General features: G+C 31.8%; 1 protein-coding gene across 3 annotated transcripts in view; it reads right to left on the bottom strand.

Moving 5' to 3' along the window:
• mgl (low-density lipoprotein receptor-related protein megalin) overlaps positions 1–25,632 on the bottom strand; it is a 382,146-nt gene that overhangs the window by 276,627 nt on the left and 79,887 nt on the right. For all 3 annotated transcript variants that reach the window (XM_036376212.2, XM_036376216.2, XM_036376215.2), the window contains exon 2: positions 20,825–21,606. In XM_036376212.2, the coding sequence (XP_036232105.2) occupies positions 20,825–21,137 (313 nt within the window). In that variant the 5' untranslated portion in view covers positions 21,138–21,606. The remainder of the gene's footprint in view (positions 1–20,824; positions 21,607–25,632) is intronic.

Here is a 25,632-nt window from a genome sequence, read left to right as displayed (position 1 = left end):
TGGACAAATTTATAGTATTTTTTATAGGTTCCTTTAGATAGGATCAAAATGAATCGTGGTACAAAGTGAAGCGAAAAATTACGTCTAACATATGTGCTTTAGAATTGTACCTCTAAATTCTTCTCGGTATTTGGTTCTTTTTTGAGACTTTGAAATAATACCATATTTTTAGAACGTTCAGACCTCTAAGGTAATAGAACACTACTTATGAAAAACTCAGGCAGTTTCGAGAGGATATAGCCACTAAAGTCTCACTAATGATGTATCTTGAATTATGATTTAAAAGTGTATAGAAGACTTTAAATTTGCAAAAAATTATATATATATGTAAATGAGTTGGATGGAATTTATAGGAAATTTGGATCGTGAAAAGTGCTACAATGCTCCCTGAGTAAAAATTTCAACTACAACAACCAAGAGCTTCTACTGAAGCTCGATTGCTTGTGCTTTTTCTTGCACTACTGACAGAGCTTTGTAATCTTTTTGTGTAATTCTCTAAATTGATGAAGCGAAGCAGTAAACAAAAATGTCTGAGGGAGTACTCTTTAACTCGATTCAGATATTAGCTTCTATGTTATTTTATTATTTCTGTCAGATCAATATAGTAAGGTAATTCAACCAATAAAATGAAGATATTTAAGACTAAATTCTCTTCTAGTTAATAAGTAGAAAATTCTCGATGAACCCGCACAAATAGTATCAGAAAATTAAAAAACCAAAATCACTTAAGAGCATCCGAGACGCCCTCCAGCTCTCCCACGCTGCTATTATAATAAACAATACTGTATTTTATTTACGCTGCGGCAACTCGTCTCGCTTGAATCAGCACAGCTTAATTCATTTCGTGCGCTCAGACGCTGGTTAGCACCGAAGCACCGGCTAGGCAGGTTGTATGTCTCTCATACATACTTGTATGAATATATACGATACAGCACTAGCAGCGATCTCGCGCGGCATGTTGAGAGGATTGCGCTTGCTGATCTGTCTGTATGACAAAGCTGCAAGTCTCACATATATGTATGTGTGTGCGCTATTGCCGTACATGCCGGTATTTTATTATTATGCTGTTGTTGCTTTTTTTCTATTCAATTCACAATACGAATACAAAGAGGAATGGAATAGCGCACCAAGCAGCTTGGAGGTGATCATGATGATGATGTTGTTGTTTAATTGGTTGTTTTGTTTAACTATTATCTTCATTGTACAAATACTAGTAACTCATATACGAATATTTGCAATATATATATATATATACACTTATATGTATGTAGGTATGTGCGCGCGCGTTTTTGTGTTTTGTTTTGGGCTTTTGTTTGGTGGAGCGCGTAACGTCGCCGTGCCTGGCACGGATAGCACCGTTTCAAGTTGCGCTGGCAGTTTAACGCTGTAATGCGCATAGCTCATCGCGGCACTCCAAGTGTTTACGTCGTTGCGCGCGTCAGCTCAGCGCTCCCCCGGCGTCTTCCTCGACCAGGTTTACTAAACAACTTGTGGCGTTGGCAGCGAAGTTTGTGTTGTTTGGCATTGTAGCGTGGTTGAGGTGCGGTATTGTTGCTATTGCTGTTGTTGTTATAGTTTTTTATATTGTACATTTTTTCTCCTTCTACTCTTGCTCTTTCGGTTGCTTCGTTCGCTGTTTGCATTATTCTGCTTTGTATGCACCGGCTGTTTGTTTTGTTTGTTGTTCTACTAGCCTGCCTTTGAATTTTTACTTCGCCTGCATGTGTGTGGGTGCTTGTATGTGCGTGGCATGAATGACTCTAGCAAACGTAAAGCAACAGTCGTAGCTGGCGTTATGTGGCATGTGGTAAGCAAACAAACTTTGTCAACATGTTGCTACGCTGTTTTTCACTAATTCTTATATGAGATTCACTGATTTTTTATTTAAATGATAATTTAATCTCATTTTTTGTTGGCGTTTCTTTAATAGTTCTCTTAATTATGTGTTAATTTTATTGTTTTTCTTTAATTGATGAGAGTAAATTGGCATTGCGTTATGGAGAAAAAAAACTATTTAAACAAATTAAAGTGTTTAAGTGCAAACATTTAGTTTTGTGTTAGTCCAGGCTGTCATTTAAGCTTTGTCGCCGCTTGAAACTGGTTATTTTTAACTGAAAACAAGAAACAACATTCACCTTCGTTGCCCCTAAGCTATAATACCCCTCACAGGTGCATTTCTTATAACATTAAAATATATTAAAAGATCTTTAATTTAATTTTGATCGGTCAGTTTGCACGGCAACTTTAAGCTATATTGAACCGATCTGAACAAATTCTTCAGAGCTTATATATATACAAAATATCTTGTCAAATAAAAAAGTTATAGTGGCTCAATCGAAATAATTTCATTGGAGTTTATATGGTTGCCTCAAACAACTATCTATGCTAAATTTGGGGAAGATATGTTATCAAATAAAAAATTGTCATTCATTTCGATTAGTTTGTATGGCAGCTATAAACTATAGTGACCCGATCTTAAAAAATGTTCGGAAATGCTTTTGACAATAATTTGCGTCAAATTTCGTGAAGATGTCTTGTCAAAGAAAAAAGTTTTCCATACAAGAACTTGGTTTTGATCAGTCAGGTTGTATGTTATAGTTGTTCGATCTGAACAATTTTTCGGTAATTGTAATGAAATACAATATTTTGTTAAATAAGTGTCTTATACTGTGCGAAAACTGTATAATTGTATTAAATTCTCAGGTAGGTAGTAGGTTGAATTCGTACACTTTTTTATATTCCTTATATTCACTAAAACGGAGTTTAGTAAATCGAGAGTTGTGAATCGAATATATAACTGGCATAGTCAAATAATTACTTTGTTTAATTCGCTAAAACTTAGAAAGTGAAAAGACATACAAGCAACTAGTACAGTTTAAAGATTATTGTGTTCGATTCGCAAAAACTAGGAGAGTGACGAAATGAATAAAGAACTGGTATAAACAAGTATATTGTATAATAAAGTATAATGTGTAGTTTGCTTACTCTCTTGTATGAAATTCAACTTGTTAACATTCTTGATACTTTCACATAAATTTTTTAACAAAAAAAAAGTAAAGCAAACAGTTTGTGAATGGGAAGTGGCCAATCGAAAGCGACTAGCGATGGAATATAAAGTACCACTTTAGTGAAGTGTTTGACTTTCCCGATTAATTGCGCAAACAATTATTATTTGAAAATATTTCAAAATATACAATAAGTAAACAAAGTGATTTCAGTATAACTAAAAAGGTAGATAAGTCCCTAAATAAAAAAAAAACTTGTTATTTTTAATGGTCTAAGTTGTCCAATTAAGGGGATTTCCAACAATTAAACGAACTACTCAGTTAGTAGTGCTTGAGTTAATTGCACTTTAATTAAGCGGAGAATACCGTAAATATGTAGACAATATTTGATACTGATTTGCTTGTTTTCGAAATCACTTTAATTAAACGAACATTTGAACCTCACCTCAATTTTTTGTATTCTATTTGCATCTTTTATGTTTTTCGCTAATTCAATAATGTTTCACCTTAATTTTGTGATCGTGCAATTAATGATATTTTTATTTTATTGACCGAAACAAAACATGACGTAAGTATAAGCGTTTGCAAAGCCTTATATTTGTAGGTAGTTAAATTATTAGATAGCTTGTGATTTTCGAAATTTCTTGGAATCACTCGGAATAATAATGTGTGCTGATTGTTTGTTTTGTTCGTAAAAAATAATACAAAATGTAATAATTGATTTGAATACAAAAATAAACAATTAATTAGCAACTTGATTGTAGTTAGAAGTTCAAAGCAAATACGTTTCTGTCAATAAATGAAAAATTATTGGAAGCAATTTGTGAAAAAGGCCCGCAGAAATATAAAAAATTTAAAATTTAAAAAAAAAAAAATTAAGAAAACATTTTTTACTGTCAGTGTGAGTGGCAGCTATTGTATATGCTATAAGGAAAATTGTAGCCTTGGCCAATAATCTATCGCAAATTTCGTGTATGTATTTACCTTGTCATATTAAAAACTTTTCCATACAAGAACTTGATTTTGATCGGTTGGTATGTATGACAGCTATATGCTACAGTGGCCCGAACTGAACAATTTTGCGAAAAGTATAGCATTATTTTGGTAATAATACATTCCAAATTTCGTGAAGATATCTAATCAAAAAAAAAAGTTTTCCAAATAAAAACTTGATTTTGAACGATCAGTTTGTATGGCAGCTAGATATATGCTATAGTGGCCCATGTTAGAACGCATTTTTTTAAAATAAAATTCACAAATAATTAAATATGAAGCCCATACATTTAAAGTATGCGCACCCCCCTTAAAATTTTTAGCTTATCACAACTCACCGCCCCGCAGCAGGGAATTCAATTACATTTCCTCTTTTAGCAACTAATATTGCGCATAGTGTCAATTAAATATATAGTACATATGTGCATATAAATGTACCGTAATTAGCATAACTATTTGCCATGGCACTTTGATTAATCAAAAAGCGTCGTTGTTGTGCAAATAGCCTATGTTGCACAGTTAATAAACCAGCAAAAGCGCCACCAAAGCAGAAGCGCGCAGGAGTGTAGCTCACAGTTAACCCTCTTTGGCAATAACATTTTAATTGCAAATTTTATATAAAGCGTATTTAATAAATGAGTGCAGTGCGCGTCAACACCAACACCGAGTCACACACACACACACACACATATGTATAACTGAACTCAACTCAATGATAAGTGGCAGCCGCTGGGGGGGCCGTCTAGTATGGGAAGTGGTTGACCGATGACCAATGAATGCGCTTGACATGCCATCAGCTATCAGCGGCGTGCGGAGAATTTAATCTGCAACTTCAACTGCATGCAACCGCAAGTTGATAGTGGAAAGTAGGCAACTTGTGGATGAAGGGTGGTATTATATGTACATGTATGTACCACTTGTTGTTCACAAATTAATTATTTAAAAACAATTAACTTGGTCAACATAAATAAAGTTGAAACATATTTTTTTTTTTTTGGGAAGCGTTGGTATAAAAGTTACTCACTAACTGCCAGTTACATTGAGGGGGAAGTCATTGCAGAGGGGTTTTATATATACACAGTACTTATTGTTAATTTAGCTAGTTTAGAAATGTGTAACCATCATTGGCAACTCTATTCATCAAAAATTACAGTTTTTCAAATTTTTATTATTCAAAACATTGAAGCAGAAAAAACAAAGGCTACATTTTTTTATTTAATTTCTTTGAATCGTGACTGAGTTACCGTCTAATATTTTTGAATCATTGAATCATCATGAAATCATTTATTAAGATGAATCTATTTTGAGATTTTCATCGTGCCATGTATTTCGATTTCAAAATATCGTTGGCAACTCTTTTTAGCAAAATTAATAATCTTCAATATCTTTTAATAGTAAACAAAAAATTTAGTTTTAAAAACAAGCATATCCGGTTTCTGAAAGAAATACAGCTGTACTACAAAACTGATGTACGATTCTTTTTACCACCACCACCATTTTAAAAAAAAATTTTTAATTTCATATTTCATAAGTTTAAAAAAAGTTGGCAACTCTAATTAAATTTATTAGGAAATTTGGTTTATATTTTTAATTTTTTACTAGAATTTGGGTTTCGATTCCAAAATTAACTAATGTTAGTTCCATAATTGCAAATAAAACTTTATAATTTGGCATTGGCAACTCTGCTAACAAAAATTAAGTTTTTCGATTTCAGAAGCATTGGCAACACTGATAATAAAAATATTTATCTAAAAATATTATTTTAAAAAAAGTTACCGGAAAATTATTTACAAAAATTAGTTAATATCAAGCGAGAACAAAAACTGTTTCCATAAAAATTTTGAAAAAAAAAACGTAAATCCGCTAATATCTACTTATGCCAAAACTCAACATTCGGAATTAGCATAATTCTGTTTTTATTAGTTAATAGAACGACAACTCGAGCTAAAATTAAAATTCAACGATGCTGATTTCACCCTAAAATGAAACAAAAATAGTTGTCAGTAGGTAATTGGGTATATATTTATGTATGTATATACCTATACATACCATAAGTATGTATGTGTGTGGGTATACAGGAGTATAAAAATTAAAGTAGCTTAATAAAACATTCAGTACGCGCAAATAACGCGGCTCGAATCAAAAGCGCGTCTGACATTGTATTCAACTGCCTTATATAAGCAGACATACACACATACAATTCCATACATGTGTTTAAATTCAGGTAGAATTCCATCAGTAACATAAACATTTTTACAACTCAGTTGCCGGATTAATGAGAACGCCAAGTTTACATTGAAGTTTAATTGACACTTGGGTGGCTAGCGTAAACACACACACACACACACACGATTACACTTGCATGTATAAATAAAATTCGATCTAGCTGTAATTATGCATGTACACTGTTTCTATGTATGTATGCATGTTTTTACATGTACTTTGCATTTTATGCTGAATAAATTAACTCGAACGCAGTAACAAGCATAAATTTAAAATGCAGTTGTTGAATACCGCAGCAAGGTAAATCGATGTACTCGCTTACAAGCAAGAACACATATGTACATGAAATTACTTTAACACACATAAAAAAGTTAGTATGTATATATGTAAGTAATTTATATGGCTTTTTGGTATTAATTTATATGCGAAAGGTAAATTGAAAACTCTAAAATAGTAAAAGCCATAAAATGTGCCTTTTGTATTTAATGGTATTACAGAATAAAATACAAATAGTCATTAAAAAGTTGAAAGAAAGACAAATTAACATTTTTACTCCAAATAAAATCTATAACAATAGTTAAAATTTCAATAAATAAAATTTAAAAATTTCGGACAACAGCCAACTTTTTTTTGTTCGTTAAATGATATACTGCAGTTGAGATTTTCGTTGGCTGAATAAAATGTCTTCAATTTCTGTAGAACCTTGTTGATTTCCAATTTAAAAGAAACATTTTTCCGTTGGCCAGTGAAGTTACGGACTGTTCAATCGTTTAAGCTTAACAGTATATTTTTGAAGTTAGTTTTCAATACAGGCAGATCTGTAACAAAAACAACCTCAGAGCCATATTTAGTGAGATGAGCTCGAATTTAAGGAATAAAAGTTGACAAAAAAGTTAACAACATACACGCACGACGAACATTGCAAAGGCAATTCGACCGTATTTTGAACTTACTACTGTAAATTACGTATATGTATTTTAGGTATTCACTCTAACATTTTCATTTGAAAAGTCTACAGAAACTTTAATATAGCTTTTTAGTTAATTAAACTTCCGTACGATTTTTATTTTTACTAAAATACAGTGAACTATTTTAAAATGTGTCTTAATGAAGACAACGTTTTTTTATACTATCTGATCAAATATGATTCGGACAGGTCCATTTAAACTGCTTGCATTTAGTGTGCTTGACAGCTTTTTGCTTACGACGTGAACAGTTTCTCTCGTGATTTATAACATGGAAAAAATATTGAACAACGAGTTTCCTTGAAATTTTGCTTAGGGGGGTCTACTTTATCACATACACAAATATTTTAGTGGCAAAAAGGCATTCATGAATGTGAATGTGATTCATAAAGTTATCGAAAACTTACCTCATGTAAGTCATCCAACTCTCTCAATTCATGATGTTAGCATCGAAAAAGTTTAAGATGCTTCAAAATCATCGTGTTGGCATCTGAGAGATAGCAAAAAATCTCTACATCTCAAATGGATCGACTTTAAACAATTTGGTTAATATTTTGGGTATTAAGCGTATCAATGTTAAGTTCGTGCCAAAAGACTTGAATGCGCCGTCAAATTTTAGCATGATCGTGATTGACATTTTAGCTATTTACGAAGCAAGAGTCATCGCTCAGCCATCGTATGCGCTAGATTTGTGTCTCTGCGATTTTTTTTCCATTAAAAGTCATTCGCTGAGCGCCGTATCAGGCGCGACATATAACAAATGTTTATAAAAATAATTATATAGAAGTCTGTGTCAGATTTGATCAGAGATCTCCGGTGTCTGACATGTCCGGTATAAAATTCGATAGAAATCTTAATATTTCTTAAGAGCTATATAAATCTCTATAAAATGTTTTCTTATCTCTAACACTGAGATAGATTTTTTATTACAACAGATCAGATTCTTTGGTTTCTAAAAAAAATGGAGAAAACGAGGTTACCAATTATCGGTACCGAGCAAAATATTATGAGAATGATATTAATTATAACCATGTTGAAGGAATTGTCAACTAAATTACATTGGAAGCTACTTTCGATACAAGGTAAAACAGGAACAAGAGTTTATAAACCCAACTCTTCAAATATTCCTCAGTAATTTTTCTCATAATAACTTTGATATTTTACTACACAACAACGACAGACGTTTATCTTTAAAACCCGCATTAGGTGTAGAACTTCACTAGACTAATTTATATGCAATGTGCCTAACTGTAGACGAAGCTTTAATATAAAACATATATATGGCAATGCCATAACTATAAAATAGTCTACATTTAGGATGATGTTGAATGAAATTGGTAATAAGGTTAAAATAACTGAGAAGTGGAACAAAATTTAGTTGAATAATAGACATAACAGAAGAAATAAATTTTAAAAACTTAACATTACAACAAATTAGGCATTATCCAATAAATAAATAAATCAATTTGTAATTGAGAACTAAGTTACTTTATACTACATATTTATTTTTGTAATTGGGATCTCATAGTAATTCTATGCCACCACAACTTTCACTTTCAATAAAAATTTATCGATACATTTTTTTAAACATTTATTTAAGCATACTATATATAAGCCTGAATATACAAACCCAAGACTGCCATTACTAACATTCTAAAATTTCTTTCGCAAAATCTCTAAGAATGAGCAAGAAATATGTACTCAAGTTCGCCGAAATGCAATTTACACCGCGACACAAATAAGAGATATTAAAGTGCCATTAAAACAACAATGCGTGACAAAGTTGCATACGGAATATACAAAATGGCGGTCAATAAGTTGTCGCCGCAAAAGCAGTAAACAACTTGCTGCAAGAGAATAAATCGACGATTATTATAAATACAAGAAATAGCAAAGAAACCAGCAGAATAGCAAATGCAATGAAGAGAGGAAAAACAAAGCTGAAGAATTGATTGCGCCACAAAATGAAACCATAAAGTCATTAAGACTGCGGCATAGAAACAGTGAAAAACTGGCAGATCTGGTATGGAAATTGCAACAACCAAACGCAGCATAAATAAAATAGCAATAAAAGTAAAAATAAAACAACAACTACAAATTGAAACAACAAAAACAACAGTAACATGAGCAGCAAGTGGCGTTATGAGGCGAGAAAAACTTGAATTCTGCTTGCATTTGTTTTTTGTTGGCAACACTACCGGCAAGCGAGTGACAGCCGTAAGTGCAATTGCACTCATCGCAGCAGCAGGCAACAATAGCAACAACAACTGGCGGCTGCATATTTGTGCGTGTGTCACGTCTGCGTCTATTCCACGCAGCTCATTTGTGTGCTAGTTACGGCATGGCACTCATTTATACTTGCCATTCAACACTCTTGCTCCGCCAACCAACACACACACACTTGCCTTGACTTGACGCGGCACAGAGCTACGCATGCACACACACGCAAACAGGCGCTTACGCACCACGAAATTAAATTTCATTCCAACGACAAGTGACATTTACAAACACATGCAGATATACGCACATACACACATACCTATACATATATAGCGATATACAGTTATATTGCTAATTTTCTCATTTTATTAATTTTTTTCCATTCATTTTTCTATTTTTTTTTTTATTTTTATTTTTTGATTTTGTCTGCTCACTGCCACATCTCACTTGCCGCGTTGCGCCGTTACGCTGTTTATTGTCGAAAATGTAATGAGAAAATTTATGCTTATGACTTTATGATGATTGTAAATGCGATCGAATGTCAGCGTTTTACACATGAATTGTGCAATTCACTAGAACGGCCTTAAAGTGATTTTTTGTTGTTGTTTTGGTGTTGTAAAATGTGCTCATTTTATTGCTTGCTGGTCAACGTTTCGTTTCTCACAATTTGCTATACGACAAACAGCTGCGTTAGTATTATCAACGGATTGATTGCAATTTTAATTAAGTTTTCTATGACACATGTTGTTGTTGCACAACGGTTGTTTAGCCGGAATACTTTGCCATTGAATGGCAACATTCAAATTCCATGCAACAACCATAAAAGTCGCTAAGAAACTTACAATGTCGTACAAAATATCCTCAAATGAAACACTGCAGCTGTCAACTGTCAGCTGTCAATAGACTACTGTCAAATTGTGAAAAAATCGCAACACACTGGAATGAAATTTATAAGTTTGGTTAAAATGAATTTCATGTGCACTACAAACTTTATTTTTCGTGGTCAAAGACTCGAGTTAGAAGCAATGTAACTCTACAAGTATAGGTTTAAAAAAAGTGTATACAATTTCAAAAAACTACTTCTTTTTATACCAGTTAGTCGAGGTACAAAAATACTGCCTCACTGCTAGAATTTTAGCAGTCAACTGTCAGCTGTCAAAAGCTTCCTGTCAAGATTTCGGCAAATTGCAATATTTTACTACCAGTGCACAACACACATTAAAACTACAGTAAAAAACTTATTTATTTGGGAAAAACTAATTATAAATGTTCTTTAAACTTTATTCTTCAGGGTCTTTAAGTTAGTAGTGTGCTCAAAAAGCGTCTAAAATAGCTATGAAACACTTACTATAGGTAACACAACTATTATTTATTTTAAAGAAACTACTTGTTTTGTTAGCAGTTAGTCAATGTACGAAAAAAGCAACTTCATTATTAAAATGTCAACTGTCACCTGTCAGTAGACAACTGTCAAATTTTTGACAAATCACAACACCTTAGTACTCGTAATCCGTGTTTTAGAATCCTTGGCTCAACCAACTTGATTTTTTTATGAAAATGTTTATGGAAATAGAAAAACAATAGAACATAAACTCATTTTTCTTGGTCAACAACTCATCACTGAGCGCGAAACACAACTTTCAAGCCCACCAAGTAAAGTATAACTTACTTCTTTTAGGTTCAAGAATGATAACAATAGACCGCAGTCGTTTGTCAAGGCATGCTTTCAATTTACACCCAAAGGAAACAAAGGAAAAAGAAAGGATCTAACACTGAGAACATTTTCTTTCTTTCAATGGACCCCTACAGAATGAAGGTACCGCAGTAGATACAAACAATGACCAAACATAAACAAGGCTATTTTATGAAAAATAATGAAACTCTTTTGTATTATATTTTTTGTGTTATATGCACTATTAATGGGTATCTACTGAGACTAAAAATCAATTTTCATCGGTAATGCTTAAAAATCTAACACTAGCTGTACAAAAGGTTCAGGTTTGCATAATTCTTTTCGGTACTCTTCAGAAATCTCAATGTACTTCGAGTTTTCGTTACAAAAGCGGATAGCAACAAGATACGACAATTGTTCTAACACAGTTTATAAAATGTAACTCAAGTAATCACAAGTAGCTATTTATAGTCTAATTCATCAGTTAAATTGATTTAAATTATGTAAGCTCACAGCTTAGTGCGTAGAATGTTACCACATAACCGTTGTGATGGCTGTCACAACTCGAAGCTCAAACTTTTTTAATATACTGTGTGAAAATATATTATTATAGGCATACCTACTAAATAAGTAGTAGTCTGTTCAAAAATTTGTTGTCAGCCAATTTTGAATTCAAAGTTTGGAAAGCAGAGCTCACACCATATAAGTCTCACAATATAAACACTATTTATATGCATACGAATTGAAAAATTAAAATATTAAGATTTATAAACTCGTGCCCTTCTAATATAAAAGATAAAATACCCACCAGGAAATTGTTACAAGCGATAAAAATGTTTACTGTCTCTCTTTCTGTCTCAAAAAAACTACGTACTTATTACAATAACGGCATAAACAGCAGTATAACTGAAATCACCCAGAAATTTTGTCAATCAGCCATTGAAAAAACTGTATTAAATTTCAAAATCTTTAGCAGATTTCCTACCGACACAACTTTCACTATCAAGAGCACACAAAATATATGTATATATACAATATTAAATAAGCAGTCTCGGTAAGCTTCAATGTCATCGTACGAACTATCAGCACAGCCAGCAGCTTTTCGTGTCGGTGTGGTTTTTGAGTACTAAGTCAACTGATGCTAAGTGCCCGCATTTTCTTTCACTCGCCTTACAGATTGACAAACGGGTCCACAGACAAGCGGATAGACAAGCAGACAGCTAGTGAAAGAGACGATCTCGCAAGGAAATTGACGATAGCACCACTTAATGACTATATCTCACTGACTGACTGTCATTTTTTCACTTCGCTACATATACATTTATGTAAGCATGTGTGTGTGTGTGTGCGTATATGTTGATTTTTCAGCTGGCATCCCCTTGAATGAGTGCTGCTGCTGCTGTTCAGCGGAGGCTACAATGTAGACACAGCAGCTCTCGACGACTAACGATCCAAAATTGCGCTTATTAAGACTTCCTGATGCCTAACTATAGCCGTCATCATTATAAGCAATAAACACATCGCACAACAACAACAAGAACAGCCCGAATACTGCTATATTACTGCTACTGCTGTCATTAAGTGAAAAGTAACATCACCACTAATGATTGAAAAGTTGTGTCGTAGTTGTATGTACAAGTATGCGCATTATATAAATGAGAGAGCGTGTAGGAAAATTGTTGCGAAAAAAATTGTAGTATATTTTAAATGATGTTTTAATAGCTTATGATGGAAACAAACTCGGAACGGATTAAAATGTATTTAAAAATTTATTTCGACCAAAATTTATAGAAACCATTTTTTTTTTTTTGAGATAATGTAAAAAAATTTTATAATATTAAGAACATAATATTAATGTAATTAATATAAAACAGTTTTTTCTAAAAAGGAGTTTTTTCTGATAAAGTCTTTACCTGCTACGAACTAGCAAAAGAAAGGGTATTACAAAAATATTTAGTTTTCTTTCACCATCGTGTGTTGATTGACAATAAGTCTGCAAATTATAGCAACTAGTATTTTACTAGTTTCACGACGTCCATTCAAGACCGTTTGAAAAATCAAGCTTAAGGGGTTATATGTACTTGCAAACCAGAAAAAAATGCTTTTTTTTTTTGTAATTTTTTGGGAAGTGGCATTTTATTTAATAAATGAGGAAAAAATGTGCATTTACACAATTTAATGTAAGTTTAATGTATTATTAAATCGGTGATTTATTTTGAAAATTTTTGGATTTTCTTGAACCGATTTAATCTCCATAAGAATCTTCGAAAAAAAATGTTTGACGGTGAGCAAGAGTTTTTTCATTAAAATTATCTATTATCCGAAAAAAAAATTTTACGAAATGAGGCAGCTTCCCACCAAAAAAACAAAAAACGTTTTTGCGACAAAATTTTATTTCAAGTCGATCAATCCAGTTGTTTTGAAGAAATTTTCCTCACTGCCTCTGTAAGCAGCGTTACGGGAAAAAAGCCTTTTAAGTTTTAAGATCCGATTGCACTAATTCGTATATACTCGTATACGTCTCCGAAACTATTTGCCGGATTAACTTCATATTTTCGAAAAATATTCTAAAATATATTGTCATTTCATATATTATATATGTATTGAAAAAAATCGACTTCTTGAATTTAGACAGTGGATATAACCCCTTAAGAAGCTTTCATTTAGATTTAGTCATATTCAGTATTACCAATATGGAATATTATTTTTTGTTGGCACGTAAATTTATTGTTTCATGAAATTGATTAAAAATAACAGGTTTGGAACTAGTTCAAAGGAAGCGTTATTTGAAAAGTCTTTAATCAGCCCACTTGCATAGAGGTCAAAGAAAAACGAAAAAATCTAACACAATTTCAGGTTTTTAAAAACTTTCAATTCCTACAGGGTACCTATGCACAAACTTTTTATGTATGTATTTTGATTGCATTGAAGTCATTATGGCTTCCACTAGAGTTTCGCTGTCTCGCTATGGTGACCGATTATTTTACCGGTTTCTTCTACACTTTGTTTGCATCATCTTCATGAGATTTAGTTTTATTAACACAAATTTTACTAACAATGATTTTCACTTTTTAATGTTTTTAGCTAAGCATTCTCTTTTATTACTTTGTTTGTTGCAAAAAAGAACATTAAATGGTGATTATTCGTTTTATCATGTGGTTGTCATCAGCAGATTATTTCATTATTTATGGTGTTTATTAGTGATGAGCAAGCAAATACATATATATTCTTATTATTTTGATTTACTTTTTTGTTAATTCTTAAGGTTTTGTCTAGAAATTGTAGTTCCTGAGATTATAGATGATTAAGCTGTTGTGATTTTGTCTGAACTCTGGCTCTTTTAGAACTGTTGTGCAAATCTCAAAGTATTATAGAATTTTTTACTTCTTTGACGTAAGTCACGCAAGTATTTTGAAGTGAATAGTTGTTGCTTTTTATGACTCTCGTTTCTCTCTCTCACTCTCTGTCTATAAATATCTTCAAGTTATTACTCAGTCAATTACAACTAATTTCATCACAAGCAGCTATAAAAGGTTAAGGTTAGTTTTATTTGAAGGTTAGGAATCATCTTTGTACCGCTGACTTGTTGGCGCCATAAGACTAAAATCAGATAATAATGTAAACCTGTATATAGTGTACAAGTACTTGTACTCATACTGTTTGCAGAAGTGCAAAAGCTTGTGAACAAAATGGCAATTCTCAGCTGAGGTGAGAGATTTCATGTGTAAAAAATAAATAAAAAAAGTTCGTGCATATATGTATATAGTATTAAGCTATGCCATTTATACCCCTCAAAAACTTATAAAAAATTGCAAATATATACAATTTCCACCAAAAAAAAACTTTGATACTCCCATTAAATCAATATGTCAGTGAAGTAATGCTTTACGTCAAATGGAATGACAATCAATCTCCAGCACACGAACGCTGTCACATATTTTTATTTGACGCTGTCAGAGTTTAAGTGACACTTTTGTATTCAGATATATTGTACATATGTGTATTATACAATTTTTATTTTTATACCCTAAACAGGCTATATTAAGTTTGCCACGATGTTTATAACACACAAGAGGAAGCTTCCAAGAACTTATAAAGTATATATCTAAATACATAAATGAACAGCGTAAAGAGCTGAGTCGATTTAGCCATATCCGTAAGTCTCTCTGTTTGTTTGTCTGTCGGTAGTTACGTGAACTAACACTATTTTCGAGATATCGATCTTTTTCTTGAAATTTTTTAAATGTCCTTTTCTCTCCAAGAAACTGCTAGTTTTCGGTAAGACTGCTATCGAACCACTGTAGTATGACCGATCAAAAAATCAAAATCAAGATAGAGATTCGTTTTCTTCTATAAGAATTGCACCTGTGAAGGGTATTATAGCTTCAGTACAGCTGAATTTAACGTTTTTTTTATTGTTTGTTTTATTATGTTGTCCAATACAAGTAAGTATGAGCTCCAAGAAAAAAAAGGAACAGATATACATTTGAGTTAGGTTAGCAAAAAAAATCTGAGTTAAGTGATACATTTTTAAATATGTTTTTTTTATTTAAGGTAAATTGATATGAGAAGAATAAAATAAAAATAAATACCGAACCGTCTTTCCGGCTGCTGTAAACAAGAATTTAGAGCAAATGACTGTTGGTTGAGAGCTCGTGCGTTCAAAGTCAAGCTTAAAGAAAATTTACAATAATTTCGCAATTTCACTTTTCGAAGAGAGGATACCACATGGTTGCCTAGATGCAAACACTGTGAGATTTTGGGATACAAAAACGTTGTTAGTGAACTCCACCTAGCGCTCTGAAATAGTTTAAGCGGGGATAAAAAATCGATTTTTTTACATATATGTCGAATGTACGGATATTCTTCGAACATTTCAAGTTGATCCGGTGAAAGAATTTTTTAAGTTAGTTTTCTGACTTGCAAATGTGTAGTTCTTCTATTAAGTTCTCTTCATAGAAGTAAACTCGTATCACGAAGCGGTAAGCCGTTCTATATAATGCACACATATACTTGTAGTATATACTAATTTTGTCTTGCTTGCATCTAGTATCGATTACAGCTGAATTGGCAAAGAGTTAGTGTAACGAAGCATTCACAAATAAATGAGCAAAGTATAACCAATAACAACTAATGAACTTTGATTGTAGCTCTTTTCACTAAATATAAGTACTAATGCGTAGACGAAGAAAGTAGATCACATACATATGCAAGTAAATGTATATGTGTAAATATATAGACGCAATTTATTTACTTGCAGTCTTATTGGACTATATATGTACTCGTCTATGCAACACTGCATCGTTGGCATCAAAGTTGCAATATACTCAGGTTAAGTATGAGACTTTAAAGCAGGAAGAATAGTGAAATGCATAAGTATGCAACAAGCTATAGGCTGTACCCAGAAGCAAATTCAGATACTCACACAACAAACTTCTCAAACGGCACACACACATACACAGGTGTGCATATTTGCAGCAATATGTTTACACATCAAATTTACACCTCATAAAATAACAACAACACAAAGCGGGAGTTAACCACACAACCTTTTCGTCTACAACACACAACAACTTGCAAGCGGACGCAAGGTTGACTTGAATGCCTGCACTTCGTGGGAACATTGATGAGGAAATCGAAAGCTGTGCGATGTGCAGGCGAAGCGCACACGCTCCATTTCGCACGAAATGTTCAAATATTCAAATTTAATGAACACATAAGTGAAAGTCACGCATGCAGACGTGTGTGTGTATGTATGAGTAAGAACGTGAGGCTGTCTAATGGTCTCAGTTCTTGCGTGCACCCAAACACGCCCGCTTGAGTGGGTGTCACTGCAGTGGCGCGCTGCTGTAGGACAATATTCGTTATAATAACAGCAACAACAATAACAACTACGCTGAAGGAAAGTTTTAGTGACTGATGCTCAAGAGCGACAACATGCAGCTGGAGGAGCATTAAAACTAACGTAATGAGAGTGACGTGAAAACACCTAGGTGTATATATATGAGTGTGATGACGAGCATAAATTTATAAACAATGGCATAGTCACATGCATTAACATCTAGTGACTGTGTGTGAGTAGTATTAAATTTGTACTTATGTTGTGAGTAACCCAGTAAGAACTGCTACTGGAATATGGTAGGATAGCGGAGCACTCTAAACGTTATGTGAATACTGCTAAAAAAAAACCCTTCACAATATCATTGTATCCAAGAAGCAGTCAAATTAACTATTTGTTATTAGTGAAATATTTTATTATTATTATTTTTGCATTGGAAAAATTTACTTAGTAATTTTCTCGAGGAATTTATTTAAATTATCGATAACAAACGATAAAATTTTATCGATGTTATTGATCAATTAATCGATATTTTAACAAAGCGTATTTTTAAAAATTTATTAATGTTTTGCATAAAGTAAAATATGTTAACTAACTCTATACTATGAGTATTTTCAAACTCATCTTGATTAAAGAAGCACGCAGTTAATACATTTTCGTTCAAATTTAACCGATATTTAATTTCCTTGAAATATTTTAAGTATATACTTATAAGTTATTTAAAAGTATAATTTTTATTTTTTATCGGTAACATGTATATGTATTTATAAAAAAAAATATTATCGAAAATATCGATGAAAGTTAATGGAAATTTCAATACAAGTATGAGAGCATAATTTTATTTTGACATTTATATGTTATCGATAATATTTATAAAAATTTTTATCCAAAAATTTCGATGAAAATAATCGAAATTTTAATATAAGTGAGAGAGTATGATTTTATGTGCCATTTTAAACAATATATGTATGTATGTACGTATATTGAAAAGTTTTAATGAAAATAGTCGAAATTATAATACGTAAAAAGCATGACTTTAATATGACACTATTTCAATAACATAGAGTTGGTGCTTCTCGACGGTGTTCTCACAAAAAAAATATTTATTTTTGCCATACAATATACGTATGTACATATGTATATGTAAATACATTTTACCAGACATTTTGTCTGGTTAGGCCATGAATTTAGACGGAAAATCAGTACTATAGTATAAAATCGATAAATCGCCTTCAAAAACAATCAAGGAAACTTTAAGAAGCTAATTTTGTAAATATATTTATATATATAATCAAAATTTATGATCGAAAGATATGATTGAATTAATATCTGTAAAAAAATGTATCGATTATTTTAAATTCTTATATAAAATTGCGTGTGATGTATTGACTGTCTAAAGGATTTTTCATCCAAACATGGGAATGTAGGATCATCGATAAAATATATCAATTAATTTAAAATCGAACAGAGCCAATCGATAAATGTTAAATCGATTAATTAAAATGTTTACATAAAATTTAATTAAATATTTTACATTACTCAAATAATATCGATTATATGAAATTCTTCTATAAATATAAATAATTTCTATTGACTATGTATAAAATCTCATTTAAGAGATTTTTTCCGGTCGCCATATATTCTTTTCTTTCATAAACCTCAAATTACAGTTGAGTTCAACTGGGACCATTCATAGTGTAAGATAGGTATATTTATTTATAAATATTTACGTGTCTGCATATCTATTTATTTTTGTGCTATATTTAAGTGTAGCGTGGCGTCAAGTGTTATGACGCGTGGTGTGCGAAAAACAATACGGCAATTTCATTTATACACACACACGTTTGTAGCACAGAAATGCACTTATATGTATAAGCCGTTATACATAATGCATGCCCCTTAGTACGTGTAAGTACCCGCTGCAGTTCACAAATGTATTCGCACGTGATTGTTGGTAGGTGACTAACGCCATTGCGACTCACGTGTTGCTGCTGCACATACGTGCATATAGACGCATGCCTCTTGCAGAGTGGCAGCGTTGCGAAATTCATTGAAAAAATATGGTATAAAAAGCACAGATTTGTAACTTGAACTAGAAAAGTTCCAATAACTGGGCAGAGATTTCGCATTAAAAGCAATTGGAGCAGAAGTCATGATTATTCGTAGAGAAATGATAATAAAGGAAAAGTACTGATATTATTTTTATACGTTTAACTGTATGGCTGTTATGGTGTTGGAAAACGAGTTTTTTATAAAGTTTGTGAATAAAAGTAAAAGAAAAAAAAACACAGAATACAATATTGGTGACCTTTAAAATAGAGGGCACGCATGAATTATCGGGTGCGAGTATTCATGTGGAAATAATTGAGAATATCTCAAAGTTGTTCACACAAAAATATTGAAGTGCACGTTTTTGTCTTTAGAGTTTGGTAAAACTTAAGAGTCCTAAACTCGTAGTATGTAGTAGTTTTTTACCCCCAAAAAGGGGTAGTTATGAGCTATATACGCTAGTTGAAATCACAAAGATGTAAATAATTTGGCCTTTTTTATCTTAATTCGGTGTATAGGTAAAATTTTAGGTGACAAGTCCTATACCTCATCGGTCATACGGAAAATTGTTTTTGTATACCAAAATTTTAGCATATTTCATTCTTCACTCTTTGTAGTAAATATCGAAGAGTTTATGAAGAAAAATAGTCTGAAGTTTTTCAAAAATATACTTAGTTTTTGAAATAATTATATAATATAAAAGTGTAACAAAAATATAATATTTTAAATTTTTTTAACAAAAAAAAACCAAATTGGTTTTCGTATTAAAGCAACAAAACTTAATTTTTCTTGAGCTCAATAGAGTTTAATTTATGTAAAAGTCTGAAACAGCGTTCAAAAAAAGTTTTCTGTTTTAATTTCTTACTTTTTATAGGTTATAAAATTAAAAAATCTTATTATTATTTTTTTTTTTAATAAATAAATTAAAAATAATATAGAATTTTCCAGTTTATTTTGAAAATTATTATATTTGAAATTTAAAATTTGGGTACACCTGCGGTAGCATATATGCAACAGACAAAGTATACTGACAACAAATGCAGGAAAAAGCAAAAATTTAAGGTTAGAATAATTTTATTTAAATTTTTTACTTAAACGGAGTTGCCATAATAATAGAAATATTCCCAGAAAAAAAAATATTTCGCATACATTTTTATATTTTTTCTTTCATCCACACTTGTAATATTTCATTATACCAATTAAAAAATTCCTTAATATTCATACTGGGAAACTTTTTGAACCTCAATTTGAAAGTATTTATGCAGCAGTATCTGTCTCTACCATGCGATATGTACGTATGTATATAGGCTGCTTGGCATACAAGCTCGTTTAAGTAAGTCTGTTAAGCCTACATTTAAATTCTAAGCCGAAAGCACTTAGAAACTTGACAGTACAAATTGTCTCAGCTGTCATGGTTGACAATATTTCATTGTTGACAATTAAAAATGTATGTGTCATGTGGCACAGATGTAAACTCAATGTGCAGACGCATGGGTGAGAGCAACAGCATCGTTTATAAGCAGGATTATGAGCATACGAGTAGATGGAGACAGAAAATGTTTTGAAAAAGTTTAAATTTGTATATTTCAAATACGTAATATTTTTTTGAAATATAACAAAATAACTTTAAATCAAAAAAATGAACCAACGAATTGCTAATAAAATAGATTTAAACGAAAATAAAAATAATTTTTTTTTTTTTTTAAATGCGTAAAAAATTTAAATAAAACGGTGAACCTTTTCGGGTCAGTCTGGTACTAGTCCAAATAATTAAACATTTTAAACGTTGGCCACAAAATTGCTATTCACTCGCTTCCATAATAAGCTTTTAATTCTTTAGTTTATATTTCCCACTTACCTTCTGGCAATGGCAGCACTCGCATATTTTCCCGTTGCATGGCAGCCGTTGTTGTTGTCAGCAGACAGCCGAAATTATTTAAGGCGACAATGGCGACGAAGCACACCAAAACACTCAGTTGACGGCAATGATTGCCGAATGTTTTCGTAGCAACTGTTGCTGTTGTTGTGGCTGTCGCCGCATTTGACGCCGCAGTGTTGTTCTTGTTGCTCCTTCGACGGTCCGTCATCATTGCAGTTGCGTTGTTGTTGTTGCTGTTGGTTTCGTTGTCGTCACTAATTTGCCGGCAATGCTTGCCTGTGGGCGGATGCATTTTGGCGGCGTGCGAAACGTCCGCGGAGTGATTTGCGCACGCGCCCGAAAACGCTACGCAATTTTTGCGAATTTCAAACACACTCACGTTTCGACTTCGAACGGTTATCACAAAACACACACGTTCAAAGAATTAACGAACAAAACGTAGATTGATATCTACGACTTATATTATTTGGACCAAAGCGACACTTAGATGGATTTTATATATTGATATTATTTATAATAAATATTGCACACGTGACGAAAACGTTGCAACACACACGCGCACTCACAAAACCGACGCGTAGCCGACCGTTTGCGCTCGGAGATACTTTACTTAAATGCTTTTTTTGTTGGTGGGCGGTGGACTTTGATTTTAAAAATGCTTTTATGCACTTTTTTGGTTTTAATATTATTTTTTTTACAAAATATTTTGTATTTTCTTTATGTTTGCACTGATTTAAACTTATTTGCTAAATTGCACTGCACTGAAAGAAATGAGAAGGAATATTTATTAGAATTATTAATTATGCAAATTAAAAAAATAATTTTTTTTTATTAATATATTTATTGATTAGTGATATTAGGCTCTAAAAGTGGCATCATATTTCCTCATTGAATTCAATAATTTTTTTTCTACTACATATTTCGACTAGAGTATGCGCTAAAAAATTGTTTGTTTTTTTTTGGCGGCATTTCGTACAAGTTTTGGGTTGAGCTGTCAATGTTCGGCAATTTCTTGTGGCATTGGCGATTGGTTTTTTGAGAAAAAATCTGAAAAGAGAGGAAATATTTTAAATTTTATTAAAAAACTTCTAAAAGTATTTATTATTTTACTAATAAACTTGTTAACTAATTTAAATTAAGTACTAAAAGTATTACTTACACATAAAGATAACTTAAAATTTTATTTATACAATAAAACAAAAAACATTTTAAATAAATTTTTAATTATAAAAACCTTTAAACTTATACTATTAAATATTGTACTAACTATATTAAATTAAATTCTTTTATTGAGATAAAAGATAATACCTAAAAATCCCCTTTCAACAACAACATTGATACCCCTGTAAGCAGAAGAAAAATATTTAATGTTTTAAATAAATCACTCAAATTTTCATCAATCAACTTGCTAAAAATTTGTGAATATTTGAAACAATGTTTTAAAATTTACAAAACAAAAAAAATACTCTAACATAATATTACAAAAAACTCGAGTCCCGAAATTTTCGGGACCCCGTTTTTTAATTTTTTTTTTAATTTACTTTTATTTTTTTTTAATAAACTGTTTCAAGTATGCTTAATAGAAGACACTTTCAAAAAGGTTAAAATGCTGTTTTTTAATAATACTTTTCTTAAAAGCTTTTTCTACTTAAAGACTTCCTTAAAAGTAAAATTGGCAAAACCACATATTTTAAGCAGAAAAAAAATGTAAATGCTAACTAAAACGCTTTTACCTGAATACCTTGAAATATTTTTTAAATTAAACTTCATATATCGGGATTAATTGCACTACTATTATGCAATAATTTTTTGTTGCAGCAAATTTTATGAATAAATACAGGGACTCGGAATTTTTGTTGTTCCTAGTTTTGTAACTTATTTTATTTTGAAAATAAATTCCGAAAATTTCGGGATTACGATTTTTAAAAATATATAATACTCTCAAAAAATATTTGTTTTTCAGCAAAATAAAGTTTATATTGATCAAATTTTATATTGAGGCCATTTTAATAATCAAAGTGGCAGATATTCTATAAAAGCTATAGAAACGAGAAACATGTCTTTTTAGATTAAATTACTATAAATTTTTACTAAGAAAATATAGCGTCCATATTATATACATTTGCTTGCTGCTATACATACGTACATATATCAAATGAATTTTAGATTGAGATCTCATTATCTGCACATCACTCAAACTTTCGCATTTCCAACCGGCAAGGGGATCAATTACTTAAGAAAAATTTAAATTTCATACAATAAAATCTAATAAATCATAACTGTCCGTATTGAGTGCCTTCTACAAAGAGATTAACCGCCAACAATACGCCTCGCCTACATTGACTTATGAGCAACATAATGCACAACTCAAACGCCAAGACAGGCACTCTTGAGCAATCTGCCAGACTTCCTCCCCTCCCAACGCAATTTCTGTATGCCGTGGCGTATAAGCAACATTCACACGAGACAAAGCATATGCGCTTTTGGAGTTATGTAAAAGTTTGGGCAAAAAATATGCAACATAATAATAATAATATATTATAACGGCATCAGCAAGAAACATCGAAACAAAATGATAAAGCTGCAGAAGCGAATAATGTGAAGCGAGCACTCGAAAATAAACTTGTGATAGAAAGAAGGAAAAAGAAATATTCGAGTGCTGGCAGTGAGGAGTGCGCAAAACTTTTTGACGGTATATGCATGTGGCAGCAACGCTAAGCTGAAATATTACAGTGTGAAGGAATATATTGTTTGAAAAAAAAGCTTACAATAAGAAATGATTTTACATATTTCTAGCAAATTCAATTCTAAAGCGATTTTTCGCTTCCAGCTGCAAATCCAAAGAAAGCTCAAAGAAAGCTTGTCTAAATTTCCACACTTGGTAAGAGGGTTTAGCCTGTGTAGCGCCTGTGGATATGTTATAGATAAATCAAAAAATTTCAAGCGTGTAAGGGAACATAACAAATTGACAATGGAAGCAGCAGCAAGGCAGAAACAGTAAAAAGATTACAACAAAAAATATTTGCTGAAAAATTACATGCCACAGAAGATGAAGGCACGCCAATATATGGGTGGCTATATTTTCTTCAAATATAACGCAGAAATGAATGGGAGTTTGCAAAGAGGCAGAATCTTAGACAACAGCGGAAAATAATGTCGCATCTGAAAAAATACAAAAACACGCTGTTGCCATTTGAAATAGCTGTGGGGCTCCGAAAAATATTTACATAAGCAAACATTTAAATATACTAAGTACAAATACAGTAAAAATATGTATATATGTGGGGAAGTGAGAAGCAGCAACAAGTGGAGCGTATCAATTTTCGCGGGAGCTGAGAGCAAAGAAATTTATTAGTTCGACTTAGTGTTGTTAGACAGCCTGTACACTGCCTTAAGTACAATAAAGTGCCAAGCCTGCAGCTGTTGTTGTCAATGGTGAAATGGTGTTGTAAATCTACACGAACACAGCTTTAGGAGGAAAAAAGTGATAAGTATTTGCTAAAGAATAAAAACATTAAAAAAAGTAGAAAAAATAATAATAAAAAAGTACAAAAAAAAACTTTCAGTGCGTAATAGCAAAGCTTCAGGTGTAAATATGTGTAATTTTTTACAAAATTCCAATAACCAAGCACATAATGCAGCGTCATTCCGTCGGCGGAGTAATATTTCTTCAATTTGTCAGAGCCATTCACTGAGCCTTGGCGCATAATTTGACACAAACTTTTGTTTTCTGTTGTTATTTGAAGAAAAATATTGATAATTTTCGCGCATATGTATTTTTGTGCCAAACGGTAAGAGATACCTGCGAGTTACGTAAACAATTTTCGTCAACCTAACGCCGTCTGATAGCAATCTAAAGTGGGCATACTCGGAACTTTATGCGAGTAGACACAAATTACCGCAAGCGATACAATAAGCACCTAGCTTATTCAAATACACTGGAATGCGCTGAGCCAAAATAATATAAAGCACAGTGGTGTATAAATTACACTGTAAAATAGAATGTGACAGTCTCACCACAAAATAAGAGTATTATAACGAAATTTAATAAAATAAATCAAATATATACAATAAAAATAGTTTTCTTAAATACTGCCTATAAAAACTCACCACTCTATGGTCAGTTTCAGACTTACGAAAAATAAGCTAGTAAGTTCGTAGCACGAAATGTTAAAACTTAGAGATTAATCTCTGAGATGAATAAAGAAATTGTATATTCCCCACATCAGTGGTGAATTTTATGCATTCGGCAAAAAATTGGTAACTTGGTAGCATTAATGATCGAAACTTTAGATAATAATCTATGAGGCGAATAAAAAATTTTATATTGCCTACATCTGTGGTGAATTTTATGCTAACGGCAAGAAGCAAGAATGATAGCGATATATGATGCACAAATATGTTGATAATCTCAGAAATAAATATAATAAAAAAAGTTATTTGTGAGATTAGAAACTTAACAGCACCCTGAGTCAGTGTTATGACAGAATATAAGACTATCTTAAAACTTTATGGTAAAAAGTGAAAATTTTTAGTTTTAATCGACATACTTAAGCTACTTGTAAGTATTATAAATTTCTGCCTAAAAATAAATCACCTAAACCATTTGAGTTATATATATAAATAGCAATTGTCATTATAGGCGCTTTAAGTCTGTGCTGCCAGAAATTGTTGCCTACATTTAAGCGCGAGTCACTAATCAGAAGTAGGAGAAAATTCTATCTTCTAAATTGTAGCTTTGTAAGGTATACATTCAATAAAAATACAGATATTTGGAATATCGAAAT

Source organism: Bactrocera oleae, chromosome 5 (assembly GCF_042242935.1).
Source record: "Bactrocera oleae isolate idBacOlea1 chromosome 5, idBacOlea1, whole genome shotgun sequence".
Classification (NCBI taxonomy): Eukaryota; Metazoa; Arthropoda; class Insecta; order Diptera; family Tephritidae; genus Bactrocera; species Bactrocera oleae.
This window is presented reverse-complemented; position numbering and strand designations above follow the sequence as displayed.